This window comes from Gymnoscopelus microlampas (assembly GCF_963454915.1).
Source record: "Gymnoscopelus microlampas genome assembly, chromosome: 3".
NCBI lineage: Eukaryota > Metazoa > Chordata > Actinopteri > Myctophiformes > Myctophidae > Gymnoscopelus > Gymnoscopelus microlampas.
Window position 1 is genome coordinate 23,713,374 of NC_139940.1, and position 24,736 is coordinate 23,738,109.

The 24,736-nt window shown below is 39.5% G+C and overlaps 1 protein-coding gene across 1 annotated transcript; it reads left to right on the forward strand.

Annotated features, from left to right (window-relative positions):
• The first annotated feature begins 485 nt into the window (after positions 1-485).
• Positions 486-21,933, forward strand: paqr6 (progestin and adipoQ receptor family member VI). Its single transcript, XM_084050524.1, has 8 exons — positions 486-742; positions 8,963-9,252; positions 10,476-10,603; positions 11,007-11,212; positions 16,285-16,411; positions 18,123-18,219; positions 19,250-19,394; positions 20,222-21,933. The coding sequence occupies exons 1-8, from the start codon at positions 727-729 to the stop codon at positions 20,485-20,487; spliced, it is 1,275 nt and encodes a 424-aa protein (XP_083906650.1). The 5' UTR covers positions 486-726; the 3' UTR covers positions 20,488-21,933.
• The last annotated feature ends 2,803 nt before the right edge of the window (positions 21,934-24,736 follow it).

The window sequence follows — 24,736 nt, forward strand, 5'->3', positions numbered from 1 at the left end:
TAGTAGTAGTAACTTTAGTTACTAGTCACTTAGATTTAGATTATTATTACAAAACATATAAACCACTTCAGCCCTGTATACATTTCGGCCATTTGAAAATCTACAAGGCAAGCTCACAATGTGTTGCAATGTCACGTGAGCTTGTAGATCTGCTATTTTCAAAGGATTTCTTCTACACATTTGAAAGCTTGTGAGATGGGACCTTCTGCATACTTTTGGTACTTTTACGTATATTTTGATGCCAATACCTTAAATGTGTACTTTTACTTTTTAACTTGTAACAGAGTGCTTCTGCATTGTGTGAGTATTGTGTACTGATACTTTTACTTAAGTAAAAAAAATGTGAGTACTTTTTCCACCACTGGGGGCGGGACAGTACTTTGGGGAGGGAAGGGACACACATGGCTGTTGTTATTGTTGCTGGAACAGTCAGTCCACGTGAGTTCCTCTTAGCGCTTCCTACTGGCTCCTCCAGGGCTCTTCAGAAGGGCGCAGCCTACAGCGACATACACACACTCACAAACACACACGCGCGCGCGCTCACACTGCGTTCACGCAACAATAGCCGTCTAGACCACAAACCACTTCTCCCTCCTTTTGGCCGCGCTCAGCTTTTCCGTTATGTTTTTTAAAAATATTTTACTTTTTGTTTAAATATATTTGTCCTTTATAGTGGATATTTTGTAGGCGGACTGGGTGGCATTACTACCCCTCCTCCTCCTCCGCATGCCCGACACCCACGGTAAGTTGACAAAATATTCATATCGCTTTTTTGTTTCATATTTTGTTCACACAGCAGCCGTTAGTCATCAATTCAATTCGATGCAATTCATCACTACGTTGTTTATGTATTGTTTTTGTGCTACACCGTGTTGCATCGACGTTTCGGTGGTCGTGACTGAAGCAATGAGACGTTCAGTTTGTTGATGTGTAGGTTGAGAGATTCCTGGAAAGTCATGTACCTAGTACTGAACAGTGGGTAAGACATTGAGTGCCGAGTTTTCCATACTTGATGGAATGCAGACACGGAGGAAATGGAAATGCCTTCAGCTTTTCATCTTGGGCTTCTGGTAGCAATGAGACAGAATGAGTGTTGCATTATATACCCTTTTCTTTGTTAAACAAACGAAATTGCGGACACTTTTCCAAAGCAGATTTTGGAAGTAGAACGTGAATATATAAAAAAAAAAAAACTCCCTTCCGTTCCAATATCTGCTACATTCTTGACTTTGTCTCAATCAGGTCTCAGCAGTCAGTTGAGTAATAAGCAGCATAAACTCTACTTCAGGACCAGGAGGACATTCATGTTCCTAAAAGTACAGTGACCATTGGCTGGCACATGGATGGGATGGGACAGCAGTCACAGCACAGCATTAGGCTATAATATTGTCAGTAGGGCTGGGCAATGTATCAATATCATGATATGAGACTAGATATTGTATGCGATTTTTTACATATCGAGATATGGCATAAGTGTTGTCTTTTCCTGGTTTTAAAGGCTGCATTACAGTAAAGTGGTGTAATTTCCAGAACTTACAAGTCTTGTTCTAGCTGTTCTATTATTTATTTTCCTTCACCCATTAACTATTTTCATTACTGATGATAATTTATCAAAAATCTCATTGAGTAAATATTTTGTGAAAGAACCAATAGCCATCCAGTATTTTGCCAAAAATATATTATATTTTGTCCATATCGCACAGCCATACTTGTCAGTCAAAATAGTTGTAAACGTGCAATAGTGTATTTAGACTTTATTCCTGGCAGCTGTCAATGCAGATGGCTCCCCACCCTGAGCCTGGTCCTGTTTGAGGATTCTTGCGTTAAGTAGGAGGTTTTCCTTTCCACTGTCGCCAAGTGCTTGCTCATGTGGGAAACACTGGACTGCTCAACATGTAAAGTGACTATGAGACAATTTGCGCTAAAATAAAATCTGGAAGAAAAAGGGAGAGGGAGTCCCACACACTGTCTTCACTTACAAAGGAGTTTATTTAGTTAAGATGCAACGCTTCGGTCGCTTGGACCTTCATCAGGCAACAGGTTGGAATTATTTGAATTAGAGTATAGAGTTAACATTTTATCGTATTCTGTATATTTTATTTCAACACTTCGCTTATATGTCCTTATTACTGCAGGTAATTGAGAAGTGCAAAGAATGTATTTCTCACAGGAGCCTCAGGAGGAATAGATTCCAAGTAGGCGTAAACTATGACACAATCCAGCACAGGTGGAGAGTATCGTGACACGTGAGAAGTGTATAGTAGTTGAGGCGTAAACGTACATGAGTCACTGAGTGTTGTGAAGCCTGTTTGTTGGGTCTGCAGGTTCTTAGAAGTTACATGAAGGCCAAGGAACATGCCGAGACTGAGCCGAGACAACCCCCTCCTCCCAAATTCTGAGTTGGACTTCTGTATAAAGCAGATTCAAATTCAACACCTAGTCTTTCATGAAAAAGTTAGTTTATTATCTCCACTGCATTAGCTTGTGATATCAACATTAAGTAAGATAAATAAAGCAACCATTTGGTCAGAGTTGTAATCTGTAATGTCAGATGCACAATGCAGAAATGGAGCAAAGTTAAGGAAGGATGACTGGGGAGGGGAAAACAATCCATTAGACACGGGAAAAGTTGTAATGTTTGTCTCAGTTTGTAGTGAGTTACAGTGAGGTGCTAATGTACAGTACAGACTGGTGCAGAAAGGGCATAATGTACACATGGCATGCATGTCACAACATGACAATGGAATGTTCTGTGACTTGGGCCTCTGTTCTGAATGTGCCTCGGATGTTTGCATAATAGGTGTGTGCGTGTGTGTGTGTGAGTGTGTGCGCACTGCGCAGACATGCTCTGCATAGGCTTCTTATTGTCAGCCCCCTGGCAATAAAGATGTCCATTGAGAAAGGTCATGTGACAGCATCACGAGTGAGGGAAGGAATTTCAGAATTTAGGAGTAGGACGAGTTCAAAAAACGAGGAGAACAATTTTTTCCCCCAAATAGTTTGGATACAATGGACTAATCCAGAGGGTTGGTAGACTACTAGACCCCGGGTCTTCAACGGGGGGTCCGGGACCCCTAGGGGGTCCTCAGAGTTACTACAGGGGGACTCCCAAATCTTTGTGTGACAGAAACATTTTTTTTACATGAACCACTTGAACCCTAGCATCCCTGTTCTGGGGGGAACATTCACAAAAATGAGCCGATCTGCAAGCTCAGAAGACGTCGTAGTGTGACGTGTTGTGAGCTTGTTCATTGGCTATTTTTGGCAAAGAGATTTGATGTAGCTGGAAAAAAGAACAGACCAAGTACAGAGCCAATGGTCAAGTTTACTTAGTTGAGGGTTTAAGTGGTTAAATGTCTGAAAATAATGAAAATAATTAACATGATTCCAACATATTAATTGAAAAGATAGTGTGTAAACAAAACAAACATTAATTTATAATGATGATAACATTGATGATTGTGCTATCAAACAAACGCAACATCTATGAATGAAATCTATGAAAAAATGTAATCTGCAACACAATTTTTCTACAATATGCAGTGGGAACCTTGCTTCATTTCTCTCTCAGCGAAGGGGTCCTTGGCCTGAAAAACGCCTAAGACCCCTTTACTAGACTATACGTATATTATGTAAATAAACTGGGCACTGTGTTGAGAGACAGAGAAGAAGGAAAACTGTGATGGGCTGATGATTCAATATCACACGTGGACTGGAGATATCCACCATGCCCTTAACAGCTATGTGGGTATTGAATTTCTCCCTAGCTGTTAATTAGTGGACATCTTTTTTTAGGCCAATACCTTCTTTGTATGCTATACATGAACATGGGTATGAACTCATTGTACTAAATAATACTATCACTCTTAAACTACTTAACTCAACTTGGCAGACTTTCAACTTGGCATCCCTATATTCGGCATGTAGGCAAAGAAAAAGTTTACAAATCTTTCAAAAATACTACAATTGGTACTGGGAGCTTGTAGATTTGCTATTTTTGCACGACAACCATCGTACAACAAAGTATAAAATAGGGCTTAAGTGGTTAACATACAATAGTCTGTACTGTAATCGGGTTGTTGCATTTGGCAAGTATTGAATAGATAAGATGAACCTTTATACATTAGATACCTGGAGGGATATGCAGGTGTGTAATCGCAGCGACGGCAGGAAAAGGAGCCTTCAAGGAAAACATGAGTTTGTGTTTGAGTTTTTGGGTTGTGTGGGTGCTTAATGGCAGAGATAAAAAGGGGTAGTATATGCACATCCACATAATTATTGATATAACCAGTGCTGGGCCAAAATAATTTGAAGTAAATATACTGTAGATAAGTGTCCACACACAGCATGCGTATTGGCAGAGACCACAGAGCCCTTTGAATAACACCACCTGTCCCTGGTGTCTAAACAGATGAGAGAAGAGAAGTGGTGGTGTTTTGGGGCTAGGTGAGGAGTGGGCGGGCAGCAAACACCTACAGGCTTGCACTTCCCTCTCCGTAAACAAGTTGTCACAAGATCCAACCATCTCAACCAGCACATTTCCCCAGTTGTTGTTGTTCTCTCCAGCCCTCAGCTGGCCTTTCCCAGAAGTACAGAACAGAAGGTCAATTTTCTTTTTTGCGCAATAACCAGATATATGCAGGAGTCTACCGTTAGGAGGATAGATGCACACCTTTAAGTTTTCATGAAGCACTCATTCGTCATTGTCACTCTCTCCCAGTTCAGTTTTCAAGGTCGTGATAGTCTTTGAAAACCTCGGGGGGGAGAACTGCAAGGTCCCCTCCCCATCATCAGTCACTGTCATAACTTTGGAGAGTGTGCGTCCAGCAGCATGACTCATACTAGGGACGTGTTGTGTTGGGAGTGAGATGGGAGTACTTCTTTCCTGCTGTCAGCTGACTTAATGTTTACAGCAGGAGAAAGCTGGCCGGCGTAAAGCTCAGTTATGTGGGAGATTACTTCATTTGTGATAGGGTGGAGGAAATGCGGAGTATATTTCTGCCTTGTTGATGTTGTCTGTACCTATTGCTCTAATACATGTCTGACCACCAGCCAGATCATGTTAGTCATCATGTCTTTTGGCTTCTCAAAGGCTTAATAGGAAACTGATGTTTATAAACTTTTACTGTTGTGGTGCTTTTAAAAGGAATATCCACCCCGAAACAGAATTCATGGGTTATTTTATATGTTCGGAAGAGTTTCTCCCAGAGCTTGATCTATCTGGCTACATGTATACCACTTTCTAGAGCTATGTGAAGCTGACTATGCAAATAATGCAAGCAATCACTATATTAATGAGGGTAAAATTGCGCACCATTTGTTTACATTCAATAGATTCAGAACTCTGCTATGCAACAAGTGACACTGAAAACAACCGATTTCATCTGAATGCAAGGCGTGAGTGCTTAGATCGGCTATTTTTGACATGCGACACAGCCATACGACAAACTACTAATCAGGCTTTATTGTCCAGAAAGTGTCCCTTAGGGAACTTCCAAATGAGTCTTTGTTTTGTAATTCAAATGTTTATTTGTTTTTTAATATGATACAAAATGTAACTCCATTGGTACAAATCAGCATACAGCATAAAACAACAATACAACCATTCCAAGAAATAAAAAATAAAAACAAAATACAAGATAAAAGCTGTCCCAATATCAGAAAAGGTTCATAATGAGTCTTTGTTGATTCTCTTTAGATTTTTTTCAGCTGCTCATGTTCACCAATATTGATCTTAAGGAAAACCTGTTCTGATACCACTTAAGGTGTTGACTTCCTCAAACTCAAAGCCCTTGTTCAGTTTCATAGAAATAGTCCTTGTTGAACTCTGACAGTGAAGAAATTTACAGTTACACGCCCTCAGAGGGTATGGATTTTGCACACACGAAAGCCCCACACGTGCCTTGAGTAAGATGACAGTTAAAATTGTTGTCGCCTCAGGCGGCTAAACATGTGAATCCATTTCTCTTTCACATGTTACTCTTCAGTATACCCAGGGAACTCGCTCACTCATGGTGGAAACGAGCTTCTTTCCTGTGTGTACTGTGGCCTGTGTGCATGTCCATTTGTCCAGCATGAAATGAATGCAGGACTTGTACCCCACAGGATTTGCATGCAACTACACACTAATGTGAAAATTCTGTATGTGGCGTGCATGACATGTACTGTTAACTGGTGTGTGTGTGTGTGTGTGTGTGTGTGTGTGTGTGTGTGTGTGTGTGTGTGTGTGTGTGTGTGTGTGTGTGTGTGTGTGTGTGTGTGTGTGTGTTGTCTCATTTTCATCCAGTGCAGTGTGTAACAGTCGTCTCATGGCCCTCGTCTCTCGAGGCTTGGCCTACACAAAGCTCACTTTGTCACAGTTAACTGGCTTGGGCCCACAGCTGGGCCACTATAAGCGACAGTCCCCACACATTGCTGTTGGGCCAGAGAAACACCCTGAAGGTGTGCTGAGCTGTGCTCTAATAACATGGGGACGGAGTGTAGTATTTCAACTAGTCATGTCCCTCCTATTGTGCAGGGTTATACTGTAGGCCAAATGGCCAATTGGCAAATAATGACAAATTCTGGATTTACTCTTAAGTGCATTGCGTTTATCACTTGAAAATCGGTTGTTCACAGCAAACTACACTGTCGTGGGACAAAGTATACAGTAAGCTAAAGGGTTTGATTCCCATATAAAATGCATATTGTACGTCACAAAATTACCAGATTTTATATGTTTGGCTCCATTTATAATGAAGATAAGCATAGTTTCCTGTGCATTGTCTGTGGATGGTGATGCATTAATAATTATGTCAGAATTGCAGACACAACCTGAACCTAGTGTATGTGATCATCCTGTTTGCCAAATATGTGTGTGTGTGTGTGTGTGTGTGTGTGTGTGTGTGTGTGTGTGTGTGTGTGTGTGTGTGTGTGTGTGTGTGTGTGTGTGTGTGTGTGTGTGTGTGTGTGTGTGTGTGTGTGTGTGTGTGTGTGTGTGTGTGTGTGTGTGTGTGTGTGTTTGTGCGCGCGTGTGTGTGCGTGTGAGTGAGCATGTGGGGTAATCTATTTCAGTTTGTCTGTCAGGCAACTGTTTCCTTTTCATCACAGATTTTCAGCCTTCAAAGTGTGTTCCTGTTGTGCTGTCCCAAGTATTTAAATAAACAAAGAGCTAGACTGTTATAATCTGTGTCCTTCATAAATAAGCGTGGCCTATTAGTATTTACTCAACTGAAACCATTCTTAGCAGAAATTAAAAGTCAAATCGTTTTACCAATTAAATCATGTCAAAGGAAAAGCATGTTTATTTATCAATTTAAAAAATTGTATAAAAAAATAATAATTAGACAATATGAAGAAGGTGAATAGGAAAGGATTTGACTTTGTAGTTATCTTTGTTGTTGTGTTTTGTTTACTATATATGTTATTCATTTGGTTGCTTGTTTTGTTGCTCGTTTTTGCTTGTTTTTTTTGTTTGTTTTTGTTTTTGTTTGTTTTGGTTATGTTTAAACCTGCATGTTAGTGCAGGTACCGGTGGTATGCGCCGATCATCAAGGATATATATATATATTTTTTAAATTGGATAGGGGGCAGGTATTAATAAGAATTTATTCTTCTTCCTGCTCCTTTTCGCTCATGGGTGTATGTGAATTAATGAATTATTGAAATTATGATTTGTATGAACTGTAATACACTACCATATGCGAAACAAAAAAATAAAATGAAAAAAAATAAAATTAAATGAAAAATGAAAATGTCTGAAATATTGGAGGATATTTTATATAGGCTGAAAAACAATACTATTTTATCAACAAATGTCCCGTTGACAGAGAGTGATTGTTGTTCTCTGTGATATTGGCACTCAGGATCATGATGTTATCACCATGCAAGCTTTGTTAGCAGCCTACTACAATGTGACAATGGTGGTCATTCTCTGAGTCAAAGTCTGTCTGGGTAGCCTACATGTTTGATAATGGGAGGTTCTTGTTAGTCTTGACTCCAACAAACAAATACATCATAAGCAAGTTTGCTATCATACTAAACTTGAACCTTGATAAACACATGGCCTGTGATAATAACCCCAAGGGAGGACCATACTGGAATGTGAATTAACCATAATTCCAGTGTGTGGAAACTGAGTCATGGCCTTGGAATTTGAATTTGAATATGACTCCAATGATGGATACAATCGTCAAGACATCTATCATTCTAACTTAGTCCATTTATATAACTATTACTATACATTATTGTCTCCGCCAGGTCGAAGGCGTGGCCGAGACTATGTTTTGCACCCTGTCCGTGTGTGTCCGTCCGTCCGTCTGTGAGTCATACACAAAACAAAAACAAAAATTGCATCACACATTCAACATCATCAGGCACATCAAAGAAAAACTTACAGAGGCATTACAGACACAGGCAACCAAAGATCATTATTCTAACAACCAATTGTCCATACATGACCTTCAGGGCACTCATAACATGCTTTTCTGCGATTGTCTATTCTGACACTGATGTATATGAAAAAGACAGGGTCTAACAGTGTGGATTTCATGTAGATCTCAGATGTCATGTTGATGACATCATCTTGAGTTCTCGACACTGATGTCGTATCGCTGTGGCGTTATTTGCCTCTCCATTCACTCAATTATGAAATTAAAGTTTGAAAAAAGTGCCAAAAATATAAGTATTTGGAGATTTACCTCCTTTGCCTACGGGCAATATGCACAAGAAATGTGGTGCTGATCAGTTCAGTGGTTTGCGGGATTAGCCACGGACAGACACACAGACAGACACTCAGACCCTCTTCTAGATTGCTCGGCCAGTCCGGTGACACGCCTAAAAAAGTAACTAAACCCATCCTCTACACTGAGCACCATGAAACAAAGGGCAGAAATTACTTGAAAGAAATAGTTGCCTCAAGTCTTAATGCTTCTCAAAGAAGACATATTGTTTTATTGTGTGTTCCTTGAATATCTCTCTGCAGTGTTTCCAGTGTGGCGGGGCGGAGGGACCAGTGGTGCTGGAGCTGGTAGATGGGCCCAGGGCTGGGGCTGGGGCCGCTGCATGCGATGGGAAACAGGAGGGCCAAGAGAAGGCGCTCATGCCCCGGTGTTTGACTGCCCCGTCTGGTGTGTCCTGTGCCGGGGAGGATGGACCAGGCTCAGGGAGGCTTGTCAGAGACGGACAGGTGCCATTAGACTACCCACAGACATGCTCAGCATCAAACTACCCTGGGGTAGTTTTGATGTCTTTGACACCCACCAAGTTCCCAAGGTAAGTGGGGAAGTAAGAAACTTGCCTTAAACCTACTTTTCAACCGATTTCACGGCCGCAGACAATTTCAGAATAAAACCATGACAGTTCTGCTAGAGTTATGGCACGCTCCTGTCATCTCTATCGTTTGGTGTAAGGTGGGCATAAAACTCAGTCCGAGCTGTTTCAAGTCGAGTCTTTTTCTTGTCTTGACGTTCTGATCAAATCAAATGTGTTTAATATTATGGTAAGTTTTTAGTCTTGGCACATGCTTGTGAAGTCCAATGATATGAACATTGTCAACAACCAATTAGTCTCGCATAGCCAGACGTTTCGATAGCTATGTAGAGATCTCTGAAAGTCTGGCTGTGCGAGACTAACAGCCAATCGGCGTGCTCTTATCCTTTTTTTCTTATCTTTTCATGTATTTCATGTTTTCAGTTTGTATGTTTTTTTTTACACATTTTCAAAAGGCACAGCTTCCTCATTAAAGCACATAATTATACAAACATGTTTTTATCTTTAAAGAACATTTATTTTAGTGATGCCATAAGCAGTTAGAGATATTATTTTATGTTCTTTAAACCCATACGTATTAGATAATTAGATATGGAAATACAGAGATATCATATGCATAAAGTACTGTAAGCAAGCAAGATGAGAGTCAGAGATTATCTGTAGATATGGTCTTCCCTGATTTGATCATTTGTTTTATGTTGTATGTTATGTTGTTTCCTTAATCATTTGTTTTGTGAAATGTCATTGTGTTTTCTCATGTGCTCATTTGTTGTGAAAATGTAGTGTCTTGTTCTCCCAGGCCAGCGTAAACATCCGTAAATCCATCCTTTTGCTCCACTAACTTTGTATTCTTGTGGCATTGCCATCATATACTGGCAACAAAGCTTTTCAGAGTTCTGATTGATGTGGTGCTTGTTAGATTTATCACAGTATAACCAACTATTTATTAATACTTTTGGAATAAGATTGGAAAGGGAATTACGCTCTCCTTTGGGTTCTTAATAGTTGAATGTACTTTTGTTCGTTTCCTCGGACATTGTCAGTCTATATTGACATCGATATTGAGAATGTTAATAACACAGCTGCAGTAAGAGCCAGAGGGAGATCATCATGTATGGCTTGTGATGACTGGACACAAGCCATACAAAATGTAAGTTAATCTGTGAAAATGGACGCAGTCCATTTTACTGTGTAGTATTTGACGTACTATGTGACTGGATCCTCAGGTGTTTCGAGAGGATGGCATCATCTCTGGCTATCGTCACCCTCGGAGCTCAGCTCTGGACTGCATCCTCAGCAGCTTCCAGATGACCAATGAAACCGTCAACATCTGGACCCACTTCCTGCCAACGTGGTGTGTAGTACACAGAGATGAGATGTGTTCTTGCTTTACCCAGCTGGGTCATATGCATGCATGATGCAACATGTATATGCATAATCATATGCATAATCATCATAATGCATCACCTGTATGCATAATTACTATGAACTAATATTTGAAAATGGGATTAGTGTACAATTCTATTCAAATACCACTGCACCATCTGTGTGAAGCGTAAATTATTTGATTTGTCAGAGAGCACTGACCAGAATATAACATTTTGCTACGTGAATAAACGTATACAAATTAGGAGAGAGGCTTGTTACTCTCACCATGTATCAGATCCTAGTGGAATTTATCAACACAAACCTCTCCACAAGGGCTTTATTTTTTGGAAGGTTTCATGACGGAACTGTTTTTTTGTCATGTCCCCCAGGTACTTCTTATGGCGGTTTAGCATTCTGTGCTCCATGCTGAACTTCCTGACGGATGGCTACGTTTGGCCGCTGCTGGTGTACATGCTGCTGATATGTGTGTACCCCTTCACATCCAGCTGTGCTCATACCTTCAGCACCATGTCTGCAGAGGCACGTCACATCTGCTACTTCTTTGACTACGGGGCCCTCAGCCTCTACAGCTTGGGTGAGAAACCAAATCATTAATTTGTGATTTTCAGACGAGAACCTAAACAGGTTGGGTGAGTGGGAGGCTACTTGTTTGACTCCCCAGAGCAGTTGGAAAAGTGAATGAGTAACACATTTACTTCTTCATCAGTTATCTAATGAGTTGTCCATGTAAGTGTACTTAATCCACAACTACGTCTATGAAATGGCTCACTGAACAGCTATAAAAGATTGCACTGGGCAGCTCAGGCATGAAATTTAGTAGAATGTAGGGCACTGCTAAAAACAATACACTTCGATAAGTTGCCCTTGATAAATGAAGTGGAATTAAAATGGTACAAGTAGCAATGGATGACTGGCACACAGAACAAAAAAGGAGTTCAGATTAGATTCTGTATTTTAAATGTTTCTATTTGATACATCACAGGGCTGTACAGACTTTCTTTAGTTCCTCAGTTCAACATGGTCTGCTGCATGTAACCCTGACCACCGCAGAGAAGACAAACAAAGGACAGTTTGTTACCACACAAACCCTTGTGTCCCTATTCTCATTTGGTAAAAAAAAATTGCCCATCTAGAAGCTCACGATTCATCGCGGCGGAAGTTACGCAACGTGTTGCAAGCTTGCAGATTGACTATTTTCAAAGAAGAGATTTGATGTAAAAAAAAAGAGAGGACCAAGTATTGAGCCATACCCCGGTCAACTAAGTATTTAGGGTTTAGTGGTTGAGGCCCAGGCACATGCACAGCTCAACCTTTGCAAACCACAAATGGTTCAAGACTTTTGGTCAAGACATTCCTGCTGATTCATGTGTCTTAACAAAGCCAGATTTCAAAATGCCACCACAAGTTTCAAGCAGTCTAAAGCAGTGGTTCTCAAACTTTTGTCAATGTCAAGGACCTCCAAATTGATATGTATTTTGCCACGAACCCCTGTCTGAAAAGATTTTGTGCCTGGGACCCGTCGCATCAGGAAACTTTACATTACAATCATTTAGCAGACACTTTTATCCAAAGCGACTTACAATAAGTGCATTCAACATAAGTAGGCAAGGAAACTACTAATCACCAGAAGTCTTAAGTGCATTCTCTTCTAAAACAAGCAACTAAGAGTATACCTAGTGCTAAGGTAAAAGTGCAATATATCAGCTACCTACTTTCTTAAACAGATGAGACAAATAGTAAAATCAAATGAGCAAGAGCTAAAACAAATAAGTGTATCAAATGAACAAGATCCACGTTGTGGGCTTGTAGATTGGGTATTTTCGAATCAGCCTAAGTATAAAAGGTTAAAGTGGTTAAACTGATTTTGATGCTATATCAACTTGTGTTGCTGGGGAACCCCTGACACTTTTTCAAGGACCCCTGGGGGTCTCCGGACCCCACTTTGAGAATCACTGGTGTAAATAACTACTCAAAGTCAGATGTCACTGGAATGAATCTAGAGTGTAGTATAAGGTAAGGTATTCAGCAACAACCAAGTGATTTGGTTACAACAGGTCACAAATGACACCTGAAAACAGTATAAAGAGTATTGCCTTAGACAAATGTAAGTGCTAATGTTCAGTTGAGAGCAAAGCCTAGTAGGATCACTGTATTTAGGCCACCATTCATGGCTCACTGGGTTGAGTTGAGGTTACAGCTATTGACCAGAACATTTCCAGATGAAAAATAATTTTATGGAGTTAATAATCAGAGCACAAATAACCCTGTTATTCTACACTTAATAAGGTTTACAAGAGTGGGTCAAAATTACATTTGATTCAAGACCATGACCTTGAACCACATGATTGTACTGAACCTTACATGCTCTCGCCAAGAAAATGTAACAATAAGAAATATGACATACTAGCGTGGCTGAAGTTTAAATGCATCATCTACAGCGAATTATCTATGACAAATATGATATGCCTCTCAGTTGCCATAGTAGACTATGCACTGCAGCAGTACATTTAGAATTTTATCAAATCATTTTCCATAATAAGACACAGAAATTTCTGATTCTGCATTGGTGCAGACTCTCCAGGGTGCACCATGCTCAGTTCACCATTTCTAATTATAGAGGAAAATGGCTGGGAAAGATGAGTCAATACTTTGACATGATCACTCAGCTCAGTGCTTTCCATCCTGCAACTTCTGTCAGAGAGAAGTCTGTCTCATTCTACTATTAAGTCGTTGCTGTAGGGCAGAACTGTTTGTGTTTTCTTGTAAATTAATACCCTACCACAGCATCATACAAACGTAGCAGATCCACAAGCTCGAAACGTGCATTTTGAGCTCGTAGATCTGCTACTTTTGCTATTTTTTCATTTGAATCCTGAAAAGTTACCGTTTTTGACATATGAGGTTTCCACCCGACAGAGACGAAGTATACGTCAGCTATCTCCTCGTGTTGTGTGGGGTTCAGAGAGAAACTGCTTTTCAGGTGTCCTTAAATGCTTTTTCTACAAGCAGTGTGAAGAAAATTCCCTGTGGTGTGTTCCTCGGTTCCTCAGCAGGAATTATAGGTTGTGCTCGTCAAACGATTGAGCCAATCCATCACACCTGTCTGAATCTTTATTCATCAAAAAGTCAAAAACTCTCTGATGCCTTTAAAGAGCGTGAGCGATTTGTGCTCTTCATCTTGCTCTCTAGGCAAACAGCAATGGCCAGAGGGTGGCAGTGTTGCAGCACAATGTTGCATCCTCCATGCAATGTAAACCATAAAAATACAGTAGGGATATGGTTTTATCCGCAACTGACCTACTGTATGCTACAGTGTCACAAACAATTGGGTTGTATTAAGGAGGCCGTGGCTGCCCTCTCGTCTTCTGTCAAGCGGATGGTCAGACATATAGTCGAGCCCTGCCATTTCCGCTAAGACTGATGAATTGACTATGGGGCATGCTACTGCCCTTATATAGACAGGTTTCCTGTTAGTAAACATGAGAGGATATGACCGCGCAGAGCCGGGGGTAGCCTATAGAGGGCGCCATTACCCGCAGCAGCTCTGGTCAAATGTCCATTCATAAAATAAATGATCTTCACCGGGTTTAATGAAAGTAGATTAAATTATGCAGTTTGTAATACCTTGTTTACTCAATAAAAATGATTTGTCGGAAGTTGGATCTGTTTGTATATAATAGCAGCATTATGCCTATTATGCCTATAATATCTAACTCCCGAACATAACAACAGAGTGAACGGCGCAACAATTCGTTTCCCCCGAGCATGCGCAGATTGCGCATTCTGCTCTGTGATGACGTCGCGCGGAAATCCGTCTATAGGGACAGTCCTCCTCGGGGTGTATGGCACAATGGTGGTCTAGTGGTAAAGGGACTATAACAGAAATAAACTGAAGGACATAAGTTTTTTTTTTTTTTTTTTGTTCTTTATTTACCCAGGGTAGTAGCTGAGCACAAGTGCTCATTTTCAGCAACGCCCTGCACATAGAAACACACAGACAGACAGACACATTAAAACCTGGGAGCTGACTAGTACAACCACAGTCTTATACTGTTGGCCACTACGCAGCTCCACTGGAGCAGTTGGGGTTCAGTGCCTTGCTCAAGGGCATAAGTGATTTGTGTTTATTTTACAACGTGAGAGTGCACAGGTGACTGCTGGTGTCAACTGTTTACAAGATTCAGCGAGTGATGAGGATTTGAATTGTGGATAGACCTCCTGCTTCAACAGACATACACGCACTAGAAGGAGCAGCTTGACCGTCCAATATGGAGGCCACGTTGATGCATCGCTCCAATGAACAGCAGTGGCCAATGCGTTATCTACGTGTGTATATATACTTATTGTAAGTCGCTTTGGATAAAAGCGTCTGCTAAATGACTGTAATATAACTATGCCCTCAAAGCCCTGTCAGAGGACGAAGCCTGTGATCAGGCTTCGTCCAACTTTCCATAGGGCATGTATAGTTTCCATTTTAGAAAATAACTGTAGAGTTCCACCCTACAAAAACAATGATTTGCTTAATAGTTCTTCACTATCAGCCCCGCCAAGATAAATGTTTGTTTGGCCTCACATCCTCTTGTCTCTGAATAATGTGTCTCTTTCATTGTTGCAACCCTTAGGGAGGTTTTTCTAACAACCCAGTGAACTATGCCTAAATCTACCCTTATTCCTAAACGTAACCTCAGTAAAACGGTGCCAAAACCTAACCTTCTTCCTTACCGTAAGACTTGGAATGTATCACATTGTTTGTATTTGGCTTTACTTCATGGTTGTGTGTATATTTACAGTATAGGAGTTTCCAACCAGACTAAAATGTACTAAACTAATGAGCTTTTCAAATAATGTGGCTCCTGGCACTGCAATCCTTAATCTGCCACAGAGCTCTTTAGTTACAAGATGTGTGCTGTCTCAAATGTCCAAAGGTCCATTTCAGGGCTACAAACCTGCATTGTCACTGCATAGTGACAAACTAATTTGTCTTGAGCTGCGCCTGCATGAAGAATTTGCTACAGTGTTCAAACATGTTGCAGTTGCTCTTTAGAGAAGTAAGCAACCTTGCTCGTAGTTTGATATATTATCCTAGTGTAGTTACATTATTTATATTATTGTTATGATAGATGAGGAAAATAACGTGAATAACATAAAAATGTAAGTAGTACTCTGTGTGTGTGTGTGTGTGTGTGTGTGTGTGTGTGTGTGTGTGTGTGTGTGTGTGTGTGTGTGTGTGTGTGTGTGTGTGTGTGTGTGAGTGTGAGTGTGTGTGTGTGTGTAAATATAAAATAATGTCACCAATACTGTATAGTACTGACATCATAGGCTGGCCTGCAAGTCTTATCTGTTTGTGTCCCTTTTATGTCCAACCTGATGAATGTCGGTGACCAAAACATTGATTTGATAAAGCAGAGAAAAGTGTGTGTGGAGGTTGCGTTTTTGTTTTGTATGAAGGTTTTATGGAATTCACTCCCAACAACACCACACATGTTTTTAAGAGGGTGCATGTTGATTTTACTCGTGTCCTTTATGCCCATGTTGTCACCAATATGATGTCATAGGCTGGCCTCCAAGTACTCAGAAAATGTGTACAACGGCTATTATGCGTTTTGAAAATGTGCTTTGGTGACTTCCTTTTGTTTTTATTGTCAGGCTGTGCCATAACCTATGGGTCCTATGTCATGCCAGACTGCTGGGTCAACAGTTGGCTTCATCAGTACTTTGTACCCATCGCCATTGGCAACACGCTCTTCTGCACCAGCTTGTCCTGTTATTCCAGGTAGGAGCCTGTTATCCATCCCCACCATACCTCTGGAAGGGATGCAGCACACATTTAATTATGATTGTTTCTATTTGAAAAGACATATTTAAGAGCACTTGCTTTGAACAATGTAAATGTTCTTTTTTATTATAATCAGCCATCACTTTTCTACTGCTAAAGCTCAAATAGAATTGCACTGATTAATTGAAGTTTGGATATTTACTTTTATTTTTATGATCTTTGGAGTCAGTGCTTTAGTTTAGTTTAATATTTGTACTATACAGTGGTAAGAAACCCAAGCAGGCGTATATGAAGACTTTCCCTAAAAAAGGGGGTGAATAAATTACTTGAATCACTGTTTGTGATGTGAACAATTGTAAACTAAGAAAGGAAGAGACATTCAATAAAAACAATAAAAAAAAGGGCAACAAATGGAAATTGGTTAAGCAAGTCTAATTATTTATCTTTTTGATAAAATGCTTTTTAAGTGTTCAGGCAGATTGTAAATTGACCTTGAGTAGTCCTAAAAATTAAAAAAAAGCCATGTGGAGATCAGAAGATATTCTTGTAGGATAATTGTGTACATTATTATGAATTAAAAACAGACCACAGAAGCTTGTAGGGAGAAGATTTAATCTGGTGTGATGGTGTGCATTAAAATAATTGAATTATGAATGACATTTTATTTCAGTTAACAACAGTAGTGCATGCACTACTGTGGATGTAGTGAGATGTTAATAATCTCACTGCATCCACTGATCGGCTATGATAAAGTACTAATAACAAAGATTTACTCAGCGGTGCTATTTGGATTAAACAATATAATTTCAAGGTCTCACAGTGATTTCATGACTTAGATTGAGAAGTACATAAATGGTATTTCTGCCAAGAATTTCAAGCATGTGTGGCTCGAGTGGCCGCCACAAACATAGCTTGACCATATTGAGACTATTCTGATTTCTCGTTCGCATACAGTTATATAAAACAAGGAGTGCGGTGCCCGGCGTGATGTCGGTCTGATGACATTAGGTATGTCCATATATGGGCATAAAAGGACATGGACAGACAAATACAGAGATGGGACGGTCGGACGGACGGACGGACGGACAATTTATAATACGCTAAAACTAGTTAAAAGGTTAAAAACGATTTAAGAAAGGTAAAGACAGGGGGTTGGGATACAGAATACAGATAAAGAGATATCCATATATGGATGCATGAAAGGGACAAAGACAGACAGACAGATGCAACAGGTACGATGGGTATGGCATAACCGGGTGGGGCATGCTTTTGTTCCCAACTTGCATGGTCCCAGAGCACAGGTCTAGTATAAAAGCATACTATGACTAAACGCTTAGGCTTTATTCATACTGAAGGGAAGTCTGGTTTGTTTCTCAAATACGATCTTTAATACTGCCTGTTATTTGCATGTCATCAGATCGGATTTGTGTATTCAGACATAGTCAACCTATCTGCATTGTTTGCTGTAATAACGATGTAGCAACAGGCATGAGTAATGCTATAATTATACTCTGTTGTACGATGGTGTTCAGGTACCAGTGTCAAGACTGATACACGTCTTTAGAAATCTGATTTGAATGAAACCACCTAGTAATAATGCGGTTCAAAACGGATCATTTTCCATGTGTTTCTTTTTTTGTTGTTCAAACGTGATAAAACCAAGTCTGAACATAGCCTTACTGACTCTGCACCCCATATGTCTCCCTAGGTTCCTGGAGTTACAGTTCCCACGCAGAAGTAAAGTTCTTAGGACAGGGGCATTCGTCTTTCCATTCCTCTTCGACAACATTCCTCTATTCTACAGAGTGAGTGTCATTCTGGTCAGAAAAGTTGATTTCCAAACCGCGTTCTGTATTTTTTTTGGGAAAAGTAATTCCCGAACGTTTGTCACATACAGTATTTCTAAAATATTCAGCATGCCATCTGTGGTGTTTTTTTTTTCAATCAATGACTTAAGAGAACTTTTCTTCAGTTCTTTTTTTTTTAGGTTTGTTCAATCATTTTGTTTTGTTTTGAGTACTGCAGATTGTTTCCTTGTTTTCAAAAGAAACACATTTTCAGTCCCAGTTTTAATTGCAAAATGATGTACTTGCATGCACAATACATGCTCCTTCTGACATCTGAAAAATCTTCTGGTTCGGACAGGCTTTCCGAACTAGTTTGGAGAGTCAGAATATCTGGGGGTGCATGAAAACGCTCTGAGACCGCACATCAGAAGTTTGGAATAACGTCGTCAATTTGTAGTTATATTACCCCCCTTTCCGAAGAAAAGTTTGGATGTCGGAAGGAGCATGTATTGTGCTTTATGTAAGAGCTGAGATCAGATTAATGCCAGTCTTTAATACTTTTTCTGACTAACCTCGAAACTGATGGGGAAAAAAAGGGGAAAAAAGAAACTGATTTGCTATTTGAATAAAAAGTAAATGATGTGTTGCTTTAATTAATTACTTGCTTGACTGGAATTATTTTCTCCAGTTGGCCTGTTTTATTTGTCTCATCAGCTATTTTCTATTTATTCATTCATTTTTATGTTGGTAATTGTTTTCTGTATTCACCCGATTCATACTTTCTCCAAATTTAAATCTACTTTCTTCGCCTGTTGTCATGTACACACGCACACACACACACACACACACACACACACACACACACACACACACACACACACACACACACACACACACACACACACACACACACACACACACACACACACACACACACACACACACACACACACACACACACACACACACACACACACATTTATGTCCATTGTCTCATCACCCTTTATGGCAGACTTATTTTGACGTATGCATCTGTTTGCATGTATAGCTGCTGCTGTGGTGTACAGGAGGTGACAGTTACAGCGAGGCATTGCCCAATCACTGTTACCACCTCCTCTTTGCTTTCCTCACCTGCTTCCTGTTTGCGTCTCACCTCCCGGAGAGGCTGGCCCCGGGGCGCTTTGACTACTTTGGTATGTCCACCATCACGTTTTTACATTGTGGCTCTGTAGGACGCGAGCCTTCTAGAAATGGGTCTGTGTGTGTGTCTGTGTGTCTGTCTGTCTGTCTGTCTGACCGACTGACTGACTGTGTTTGTGCATGGGTGTCCACTGTCCAGGGCTAATCTCGCAAACTGATTGGTCGATCGGCACCAAATTGCTTGTGCGTGCTGTCAGTAGGCCATGAAAGTAACTCCACACATTGTTTCTACATATGTTTTATGTATTTTTTTAATATTTAAATAACATGTATAATCAGTAGCCTATTACGTCTACACATATACTGATACATTTTGTAGTGAATTGGCAGTACTATAATTGATATTGCGCAAAAGAACAAGGCAAGTATATGTACAAACTACATTTGTATCATACCAAAGAATACATTAAGATTAAGGGAAATAGAAGCATGAATTCCACTAAAATTATGTCAATGTTTGTAAGTTAACTTATGATCAAATCTGATCATGTACATGTTTTGTGAATCAGGCCCATTCTGTCCTCGCTTGACAACTACTATTGACATGCCCTTGAGCAAGGCACTTAACCATTGATCGCTCCAGTTGAGCTAGTCACTGCTCACCTGTAAAAAACTAAACAGTAGTTGTACAGTGGGTCGCATTTCTGTATGTGTGTAAAACTATCCGTGAGGTCTAATAAAAAAATGGTTGGAGTTCACTTACTGTAGTTTATCTGACATACTGTTTATGCGGTTCAGTGGCTTAGAAGTTTTTCACCACTCTTTCAGAAAGCTCAAATGTCATCATTGCACCTAATGATCTCATTCTCTACCTGTACAGGCCACAGCCACCAGCTCTTCCACATCTGCGCCGTGGTGGGCACCCACTTTCAGATGGAGGCGGTGATAGCGGACATGTCCTCACGTAAGATGTGGCTTGTGGCCCAAGGGGCCATTCCATCGTTCCTGGGCACCATCGGGGCACTGGCCTTGAGTCTCATCCTCAACCTAGGCATCATTTGTATCTTCAGTGCTCCCCTGCTTTGTAAACCCCATCAAGCTGCCAACCAGCCACAGACGTCGCTGGGTGAACGCAAGGAACAGTGAGGGTATTATAAAATAGCTGCTGCACCTTCCAGTGCAAAGGGTGTGGCTGTACTAATTGCCACATGTTTTATTGTTTGAGATAATTACAAATGTTTGTGGTAGTACTTCTGTTGTGAACTTTTTTTTTAATGTTTTGATACTTTGTCTTTGATACTAAAGCATTATTTCTAACTGTTGTGTATAACTTTGTTTTAATATTCACTCGTGTTCACTGTTTACTCGGATGGAAGCTGAAAGCTGAAAACCCAGGTGTTTTGGTTGTTATGTGTTAAGTTTATAGCTCATGTTTAAAGAGGTGCACATGTAAACGTATCAGGCTCTGGGTTGAATGAAGCATTTGTCTTAACACAGCACCCAAGTGCCTTATGGTAGCGCTACACTAAATTTACAAAGTTTACAATATGTTATTAAATATAACACAGTGCTGGTTTAGTAAAATCTCAAACTGGACAAAAAGAAAGGTTTCTTGGCAGGTATTTTTTTTGATAAATAATTCCATCCATGTTGGCCAAAACTGTATGTCACTGGTGCATCTTGATATTGTTTAATAAAACTAATGTAAAAATGTAAAAGAGAAAATATATATTGTTTTTATAACTGTAATATCTGGTTAGTATGGCTTTTCAATAAAGTTGTAATCAATGCTGGCCATCTCAGTGAAATCTACATACTGTAATATGATGCAGATTTGATTGCCAGCCCCTACATATCGCTATTGATTCCACTCTATACTGGCTTGAATTGATTTGTTGGCCAATGTGGTTCTCTTTGATTGTCTGCCTTATTATGAGCCTTAACCTTTACTTGCAACAGAACATTCGGTAGCATGCCTGTGATTAAAACACAGGTGGCAATTTATTGGGTATGTTTCTATGGTAACTATAGTTGCCATGTGCCCCCTGATGTTTTTTTTATTTTTTTGTTCCTGCAAAAATACTGTACTTTGTCATTATTCCATCTCGAATGACAGGTTGGGAAGGCCTCCGTTTGAAAGTCTTTCATATTGGGCAAACGTTGTTGTTGGGCAGAAACCTTGTATCTGCATAATATTTCAACTTTTTATGTTTTTGTAAAACGATGCCCTACTTCATCATACAAGAGTGTGAGCACAACTGTGAGCTTGTAGATTGTCTATTTTCACTATGTTTATTTTTATATAATAAAAAAGTAACGGTTTTGGACATACACGGTTTCCACCCGACAGCAACGCTATAATCAGTACTGTATGTGTTTTTTGCCCCTGGTGTTAGAGCAATGACTTCTCATGTGGTGCCATTCTTCACATGCCATTGAAGTTTTCTGTTCTAGTGCCATTTATGATGTTATTAGTTCACTGCAACCATCTTGGGGAATGGAGAGACATTTTGCATTTCAGAACAAAATTGAATAACATTACTCTTTGGTCTTTCATTCTTTCATATTACTAAAGGCTATTGTTTACATTTACTATTGAAATTATAGTGACTAATTATTTATATATATATACACAGACACACACATACATTTACATAATATACATGCAGCAAAACATTTTGTTAACAGTGTTGATACAGTATCAGAAAGACAAACCATAAGCAAGCTTCAGAATTTTGCTCTATATTGACCATTGTAGAAAGTCTGCATTTCCAGTTTTGGAGACCTACAGTACAATATAGAAGAGGGGAAATTACTCATAATATTGTGATCATTATTTAGATTTAAGTTAGTAAAAAAAGATAGTATGCGTTCATAGTGCTAGCACAGTAGGATAAATGTGCATTGTATTTGGCAAATCACGTGGAAGGCTTATCTGTATAAAGCACAGCACATGTTGTTCGCACAGGTAACACAACTTTCCAATGCATACATTTGTTTTTCCGAAACGTATGTTCTTTGAGTAGGTCTAGAAGAGGGAACGGTATGTGATATTGTGGTAGGAGAGAGGTACATGGATATTATTGCAGGTGGCTTTAGTGCTTGAGTGGAATACAGAGCCAACTGTATAGTGCATTTGAAGAATCACACAGTACGCATGCACACACACACATAGGCACACAAACAATTTTGTATGAGAATAAGAGTATGTGTAAAAGGTATTTTGAAGGGTAGAACATAGAGCATATGAGTCATATTTTCCTTATATCACTGACAAAACAAGCCTTGGCCCACAGTCTGGATTCCTGCACCTCATCTCCTTGGTGGGGTTTCTATTGATTTTATTTCCTCTGAGGTCATCATCTTACCCACACTTCTCTATTTTGACCCCGTTGATTCTTGGAATTGTGTCATTACTGGCCTCTGATGTGGTATTATCGACCCAAACTGGTTTGGAATTAATTTATTCAACGCTGCTGTGGAGGCTAATTTATACTCAATCTTGCACAATACAAATATGTATTTTCAACTGAAGACAGTGTTGATGCAGGCCAAGAAGTACAAATGAGTCTTTATTCTCTTTGTCATTTTCTGTTGTACAAGATAGAACATGCTGACAATTTTGCCACTGTGGAAGCTTGGAGCCACCCCATGTGGTATTTTTTTATTTGCAATAACCCCATGAAAAATCTGAGAATCAGACTTTCAGCCCTATTTGTATGAATTACCATAAGATACAATTAACCTCAATGGCAGATTTTCCATGGTCACATTTTGTATTGATTTATTTATTATTTCTGTGGTGTTGTTGTTGCTGCTATTGTTGTTGTTGTTATTGTTATTATTAGGTCCTGTAGCTGTTGTAGGCTAATTCACTTCATTTTGACTATTTTACAGCTTCTTAAGATGTCTTGTACAAAACAACATTTAGGTTAAAGAAACAGGAAAGTTATGTCAGTCAGTAGCATACTACTCATCATCATTCTTTTGTTCATATTGAAGGAATGAAGGTTACATTTGATAAAACAGAAGAAGTAAAGACTTGGATCAGGTGATATTGGGACCTACAGAAATTGTGTCTTCATCACTACTCACAAAAAAATGCATGTTAGGGAATTTTATTTAAATCATATTTGTGCCTCTTTAACCATTTATATACTACCTTTCCTATGATATAATTCACTATAGGTTTTGGAAGAACTTCTGTAATACTAATTCCTTTAAAATGTCAATTCGTAATTGTTCTCCACTGTCTATAATTTGCTATATTCTTACTTTACTAAACCTTTGTAATAAATTGTGCATTTTATTTTATAAATGTAACCATTTGCACTGGAATAATTTCAATAAAAAAGAACTCACCACAGCTTGGATGGCATTTTGCTTTGGAATGTGCTGTTAAATAGCTGGATTTGACTTGGATTCTCTACTTACTTTTCTCCCAACAATCTTTTTTTTTTTTTTTTACCATAAATGAATGAATTAATGAATACTTTATGATCATTTCACCAATGTTGCCAAGTCCGCTTATCATAAAGCGACTTACTTTGGGCTTGTTGTTGTTGAGCTTCCACTAATGTTGTTTAAACCAGTGGTTCTAAAAAGGCCTGTCTGCAGACCCCCATCTGAAAATATTTTGTGCCAGGGACCCCCAAACAAGATTTGTTGTTAAAATGTTTAAAAACATTTTAAATATTTTCCCAAAATGTTATATTTAAAGTAGCTCGTTTATTTTGGTCGCTGGCCGCTTGTTTCCTTCGCAAAACCTGGCAACGCTTCACTTGTGTATGCTTGTAGATCGGGTGGCTTGGCCTAGGCCTAGCTAACCTCAGTCCCAGCCTCACTCATCTACGAAGAGAAGAGGCCTAGCAGGTGCTAAAAACGCAGAGCCAGATGAGAGGAAGCAAAGTGTCGTTTCATCGTGCACTTTGCAGTGAGAACAATGTGTCATATTTTGCTGAGCAGTAGCAACATGAAGAAAATGTGCCGCTTTGAATTGTCAACCAGCAGGTGCTACATTGGTGAGTAGGTGTCAAGTAACTCAAGTACTGTACTTAAGTTTGTGTTTTTTGTTGTACTTACTGGAGTATTTCCAACTTTCTGTACTTTTACTTTTACTCCACTATACATTTCAGAGGCAAATATACTTTTACTCCACAATTATTTGAAAACTTTACTAGTTACTTTGTATATTTTTTGTATAGTCACTTCAGCCTTATATACATTTCGGACATTGTCGTGATGGGACGCATTGTGAGCTTGCTATTTACCGTTACGTTTAAGTACATTTTGATTGCAATACTTTTGTACTTTTACTCAAGTATATTTTCAATTCCGGGACTTTTACTTGTAACAGAGTATTCCTACGAGAGAGAGAGAGAGAGAGAGAGAGAGA

What these genes read in the sequence shown, in the direction of transcription:
- paqr6 (XM_084050524.1), top strand. An exon ending in ACACCCACCAAGTTCCCAAG is followed by an intron (nt 9,253 to 10,475) that starts GTAAGTGGGGAA and finishes CTGGATCCTCAG; the next exon opens with GTGTTTCGAGAGGATGGCAT. An exon ending in GGGGCGCTTTGACTACTTTG is followed by an intron (nt 19,395 to 20,221) that starts GTATGTCCACCA and finishes CTACCTGTACAG; the next exon opens with GCCACAGCCACCAGCTCTTC.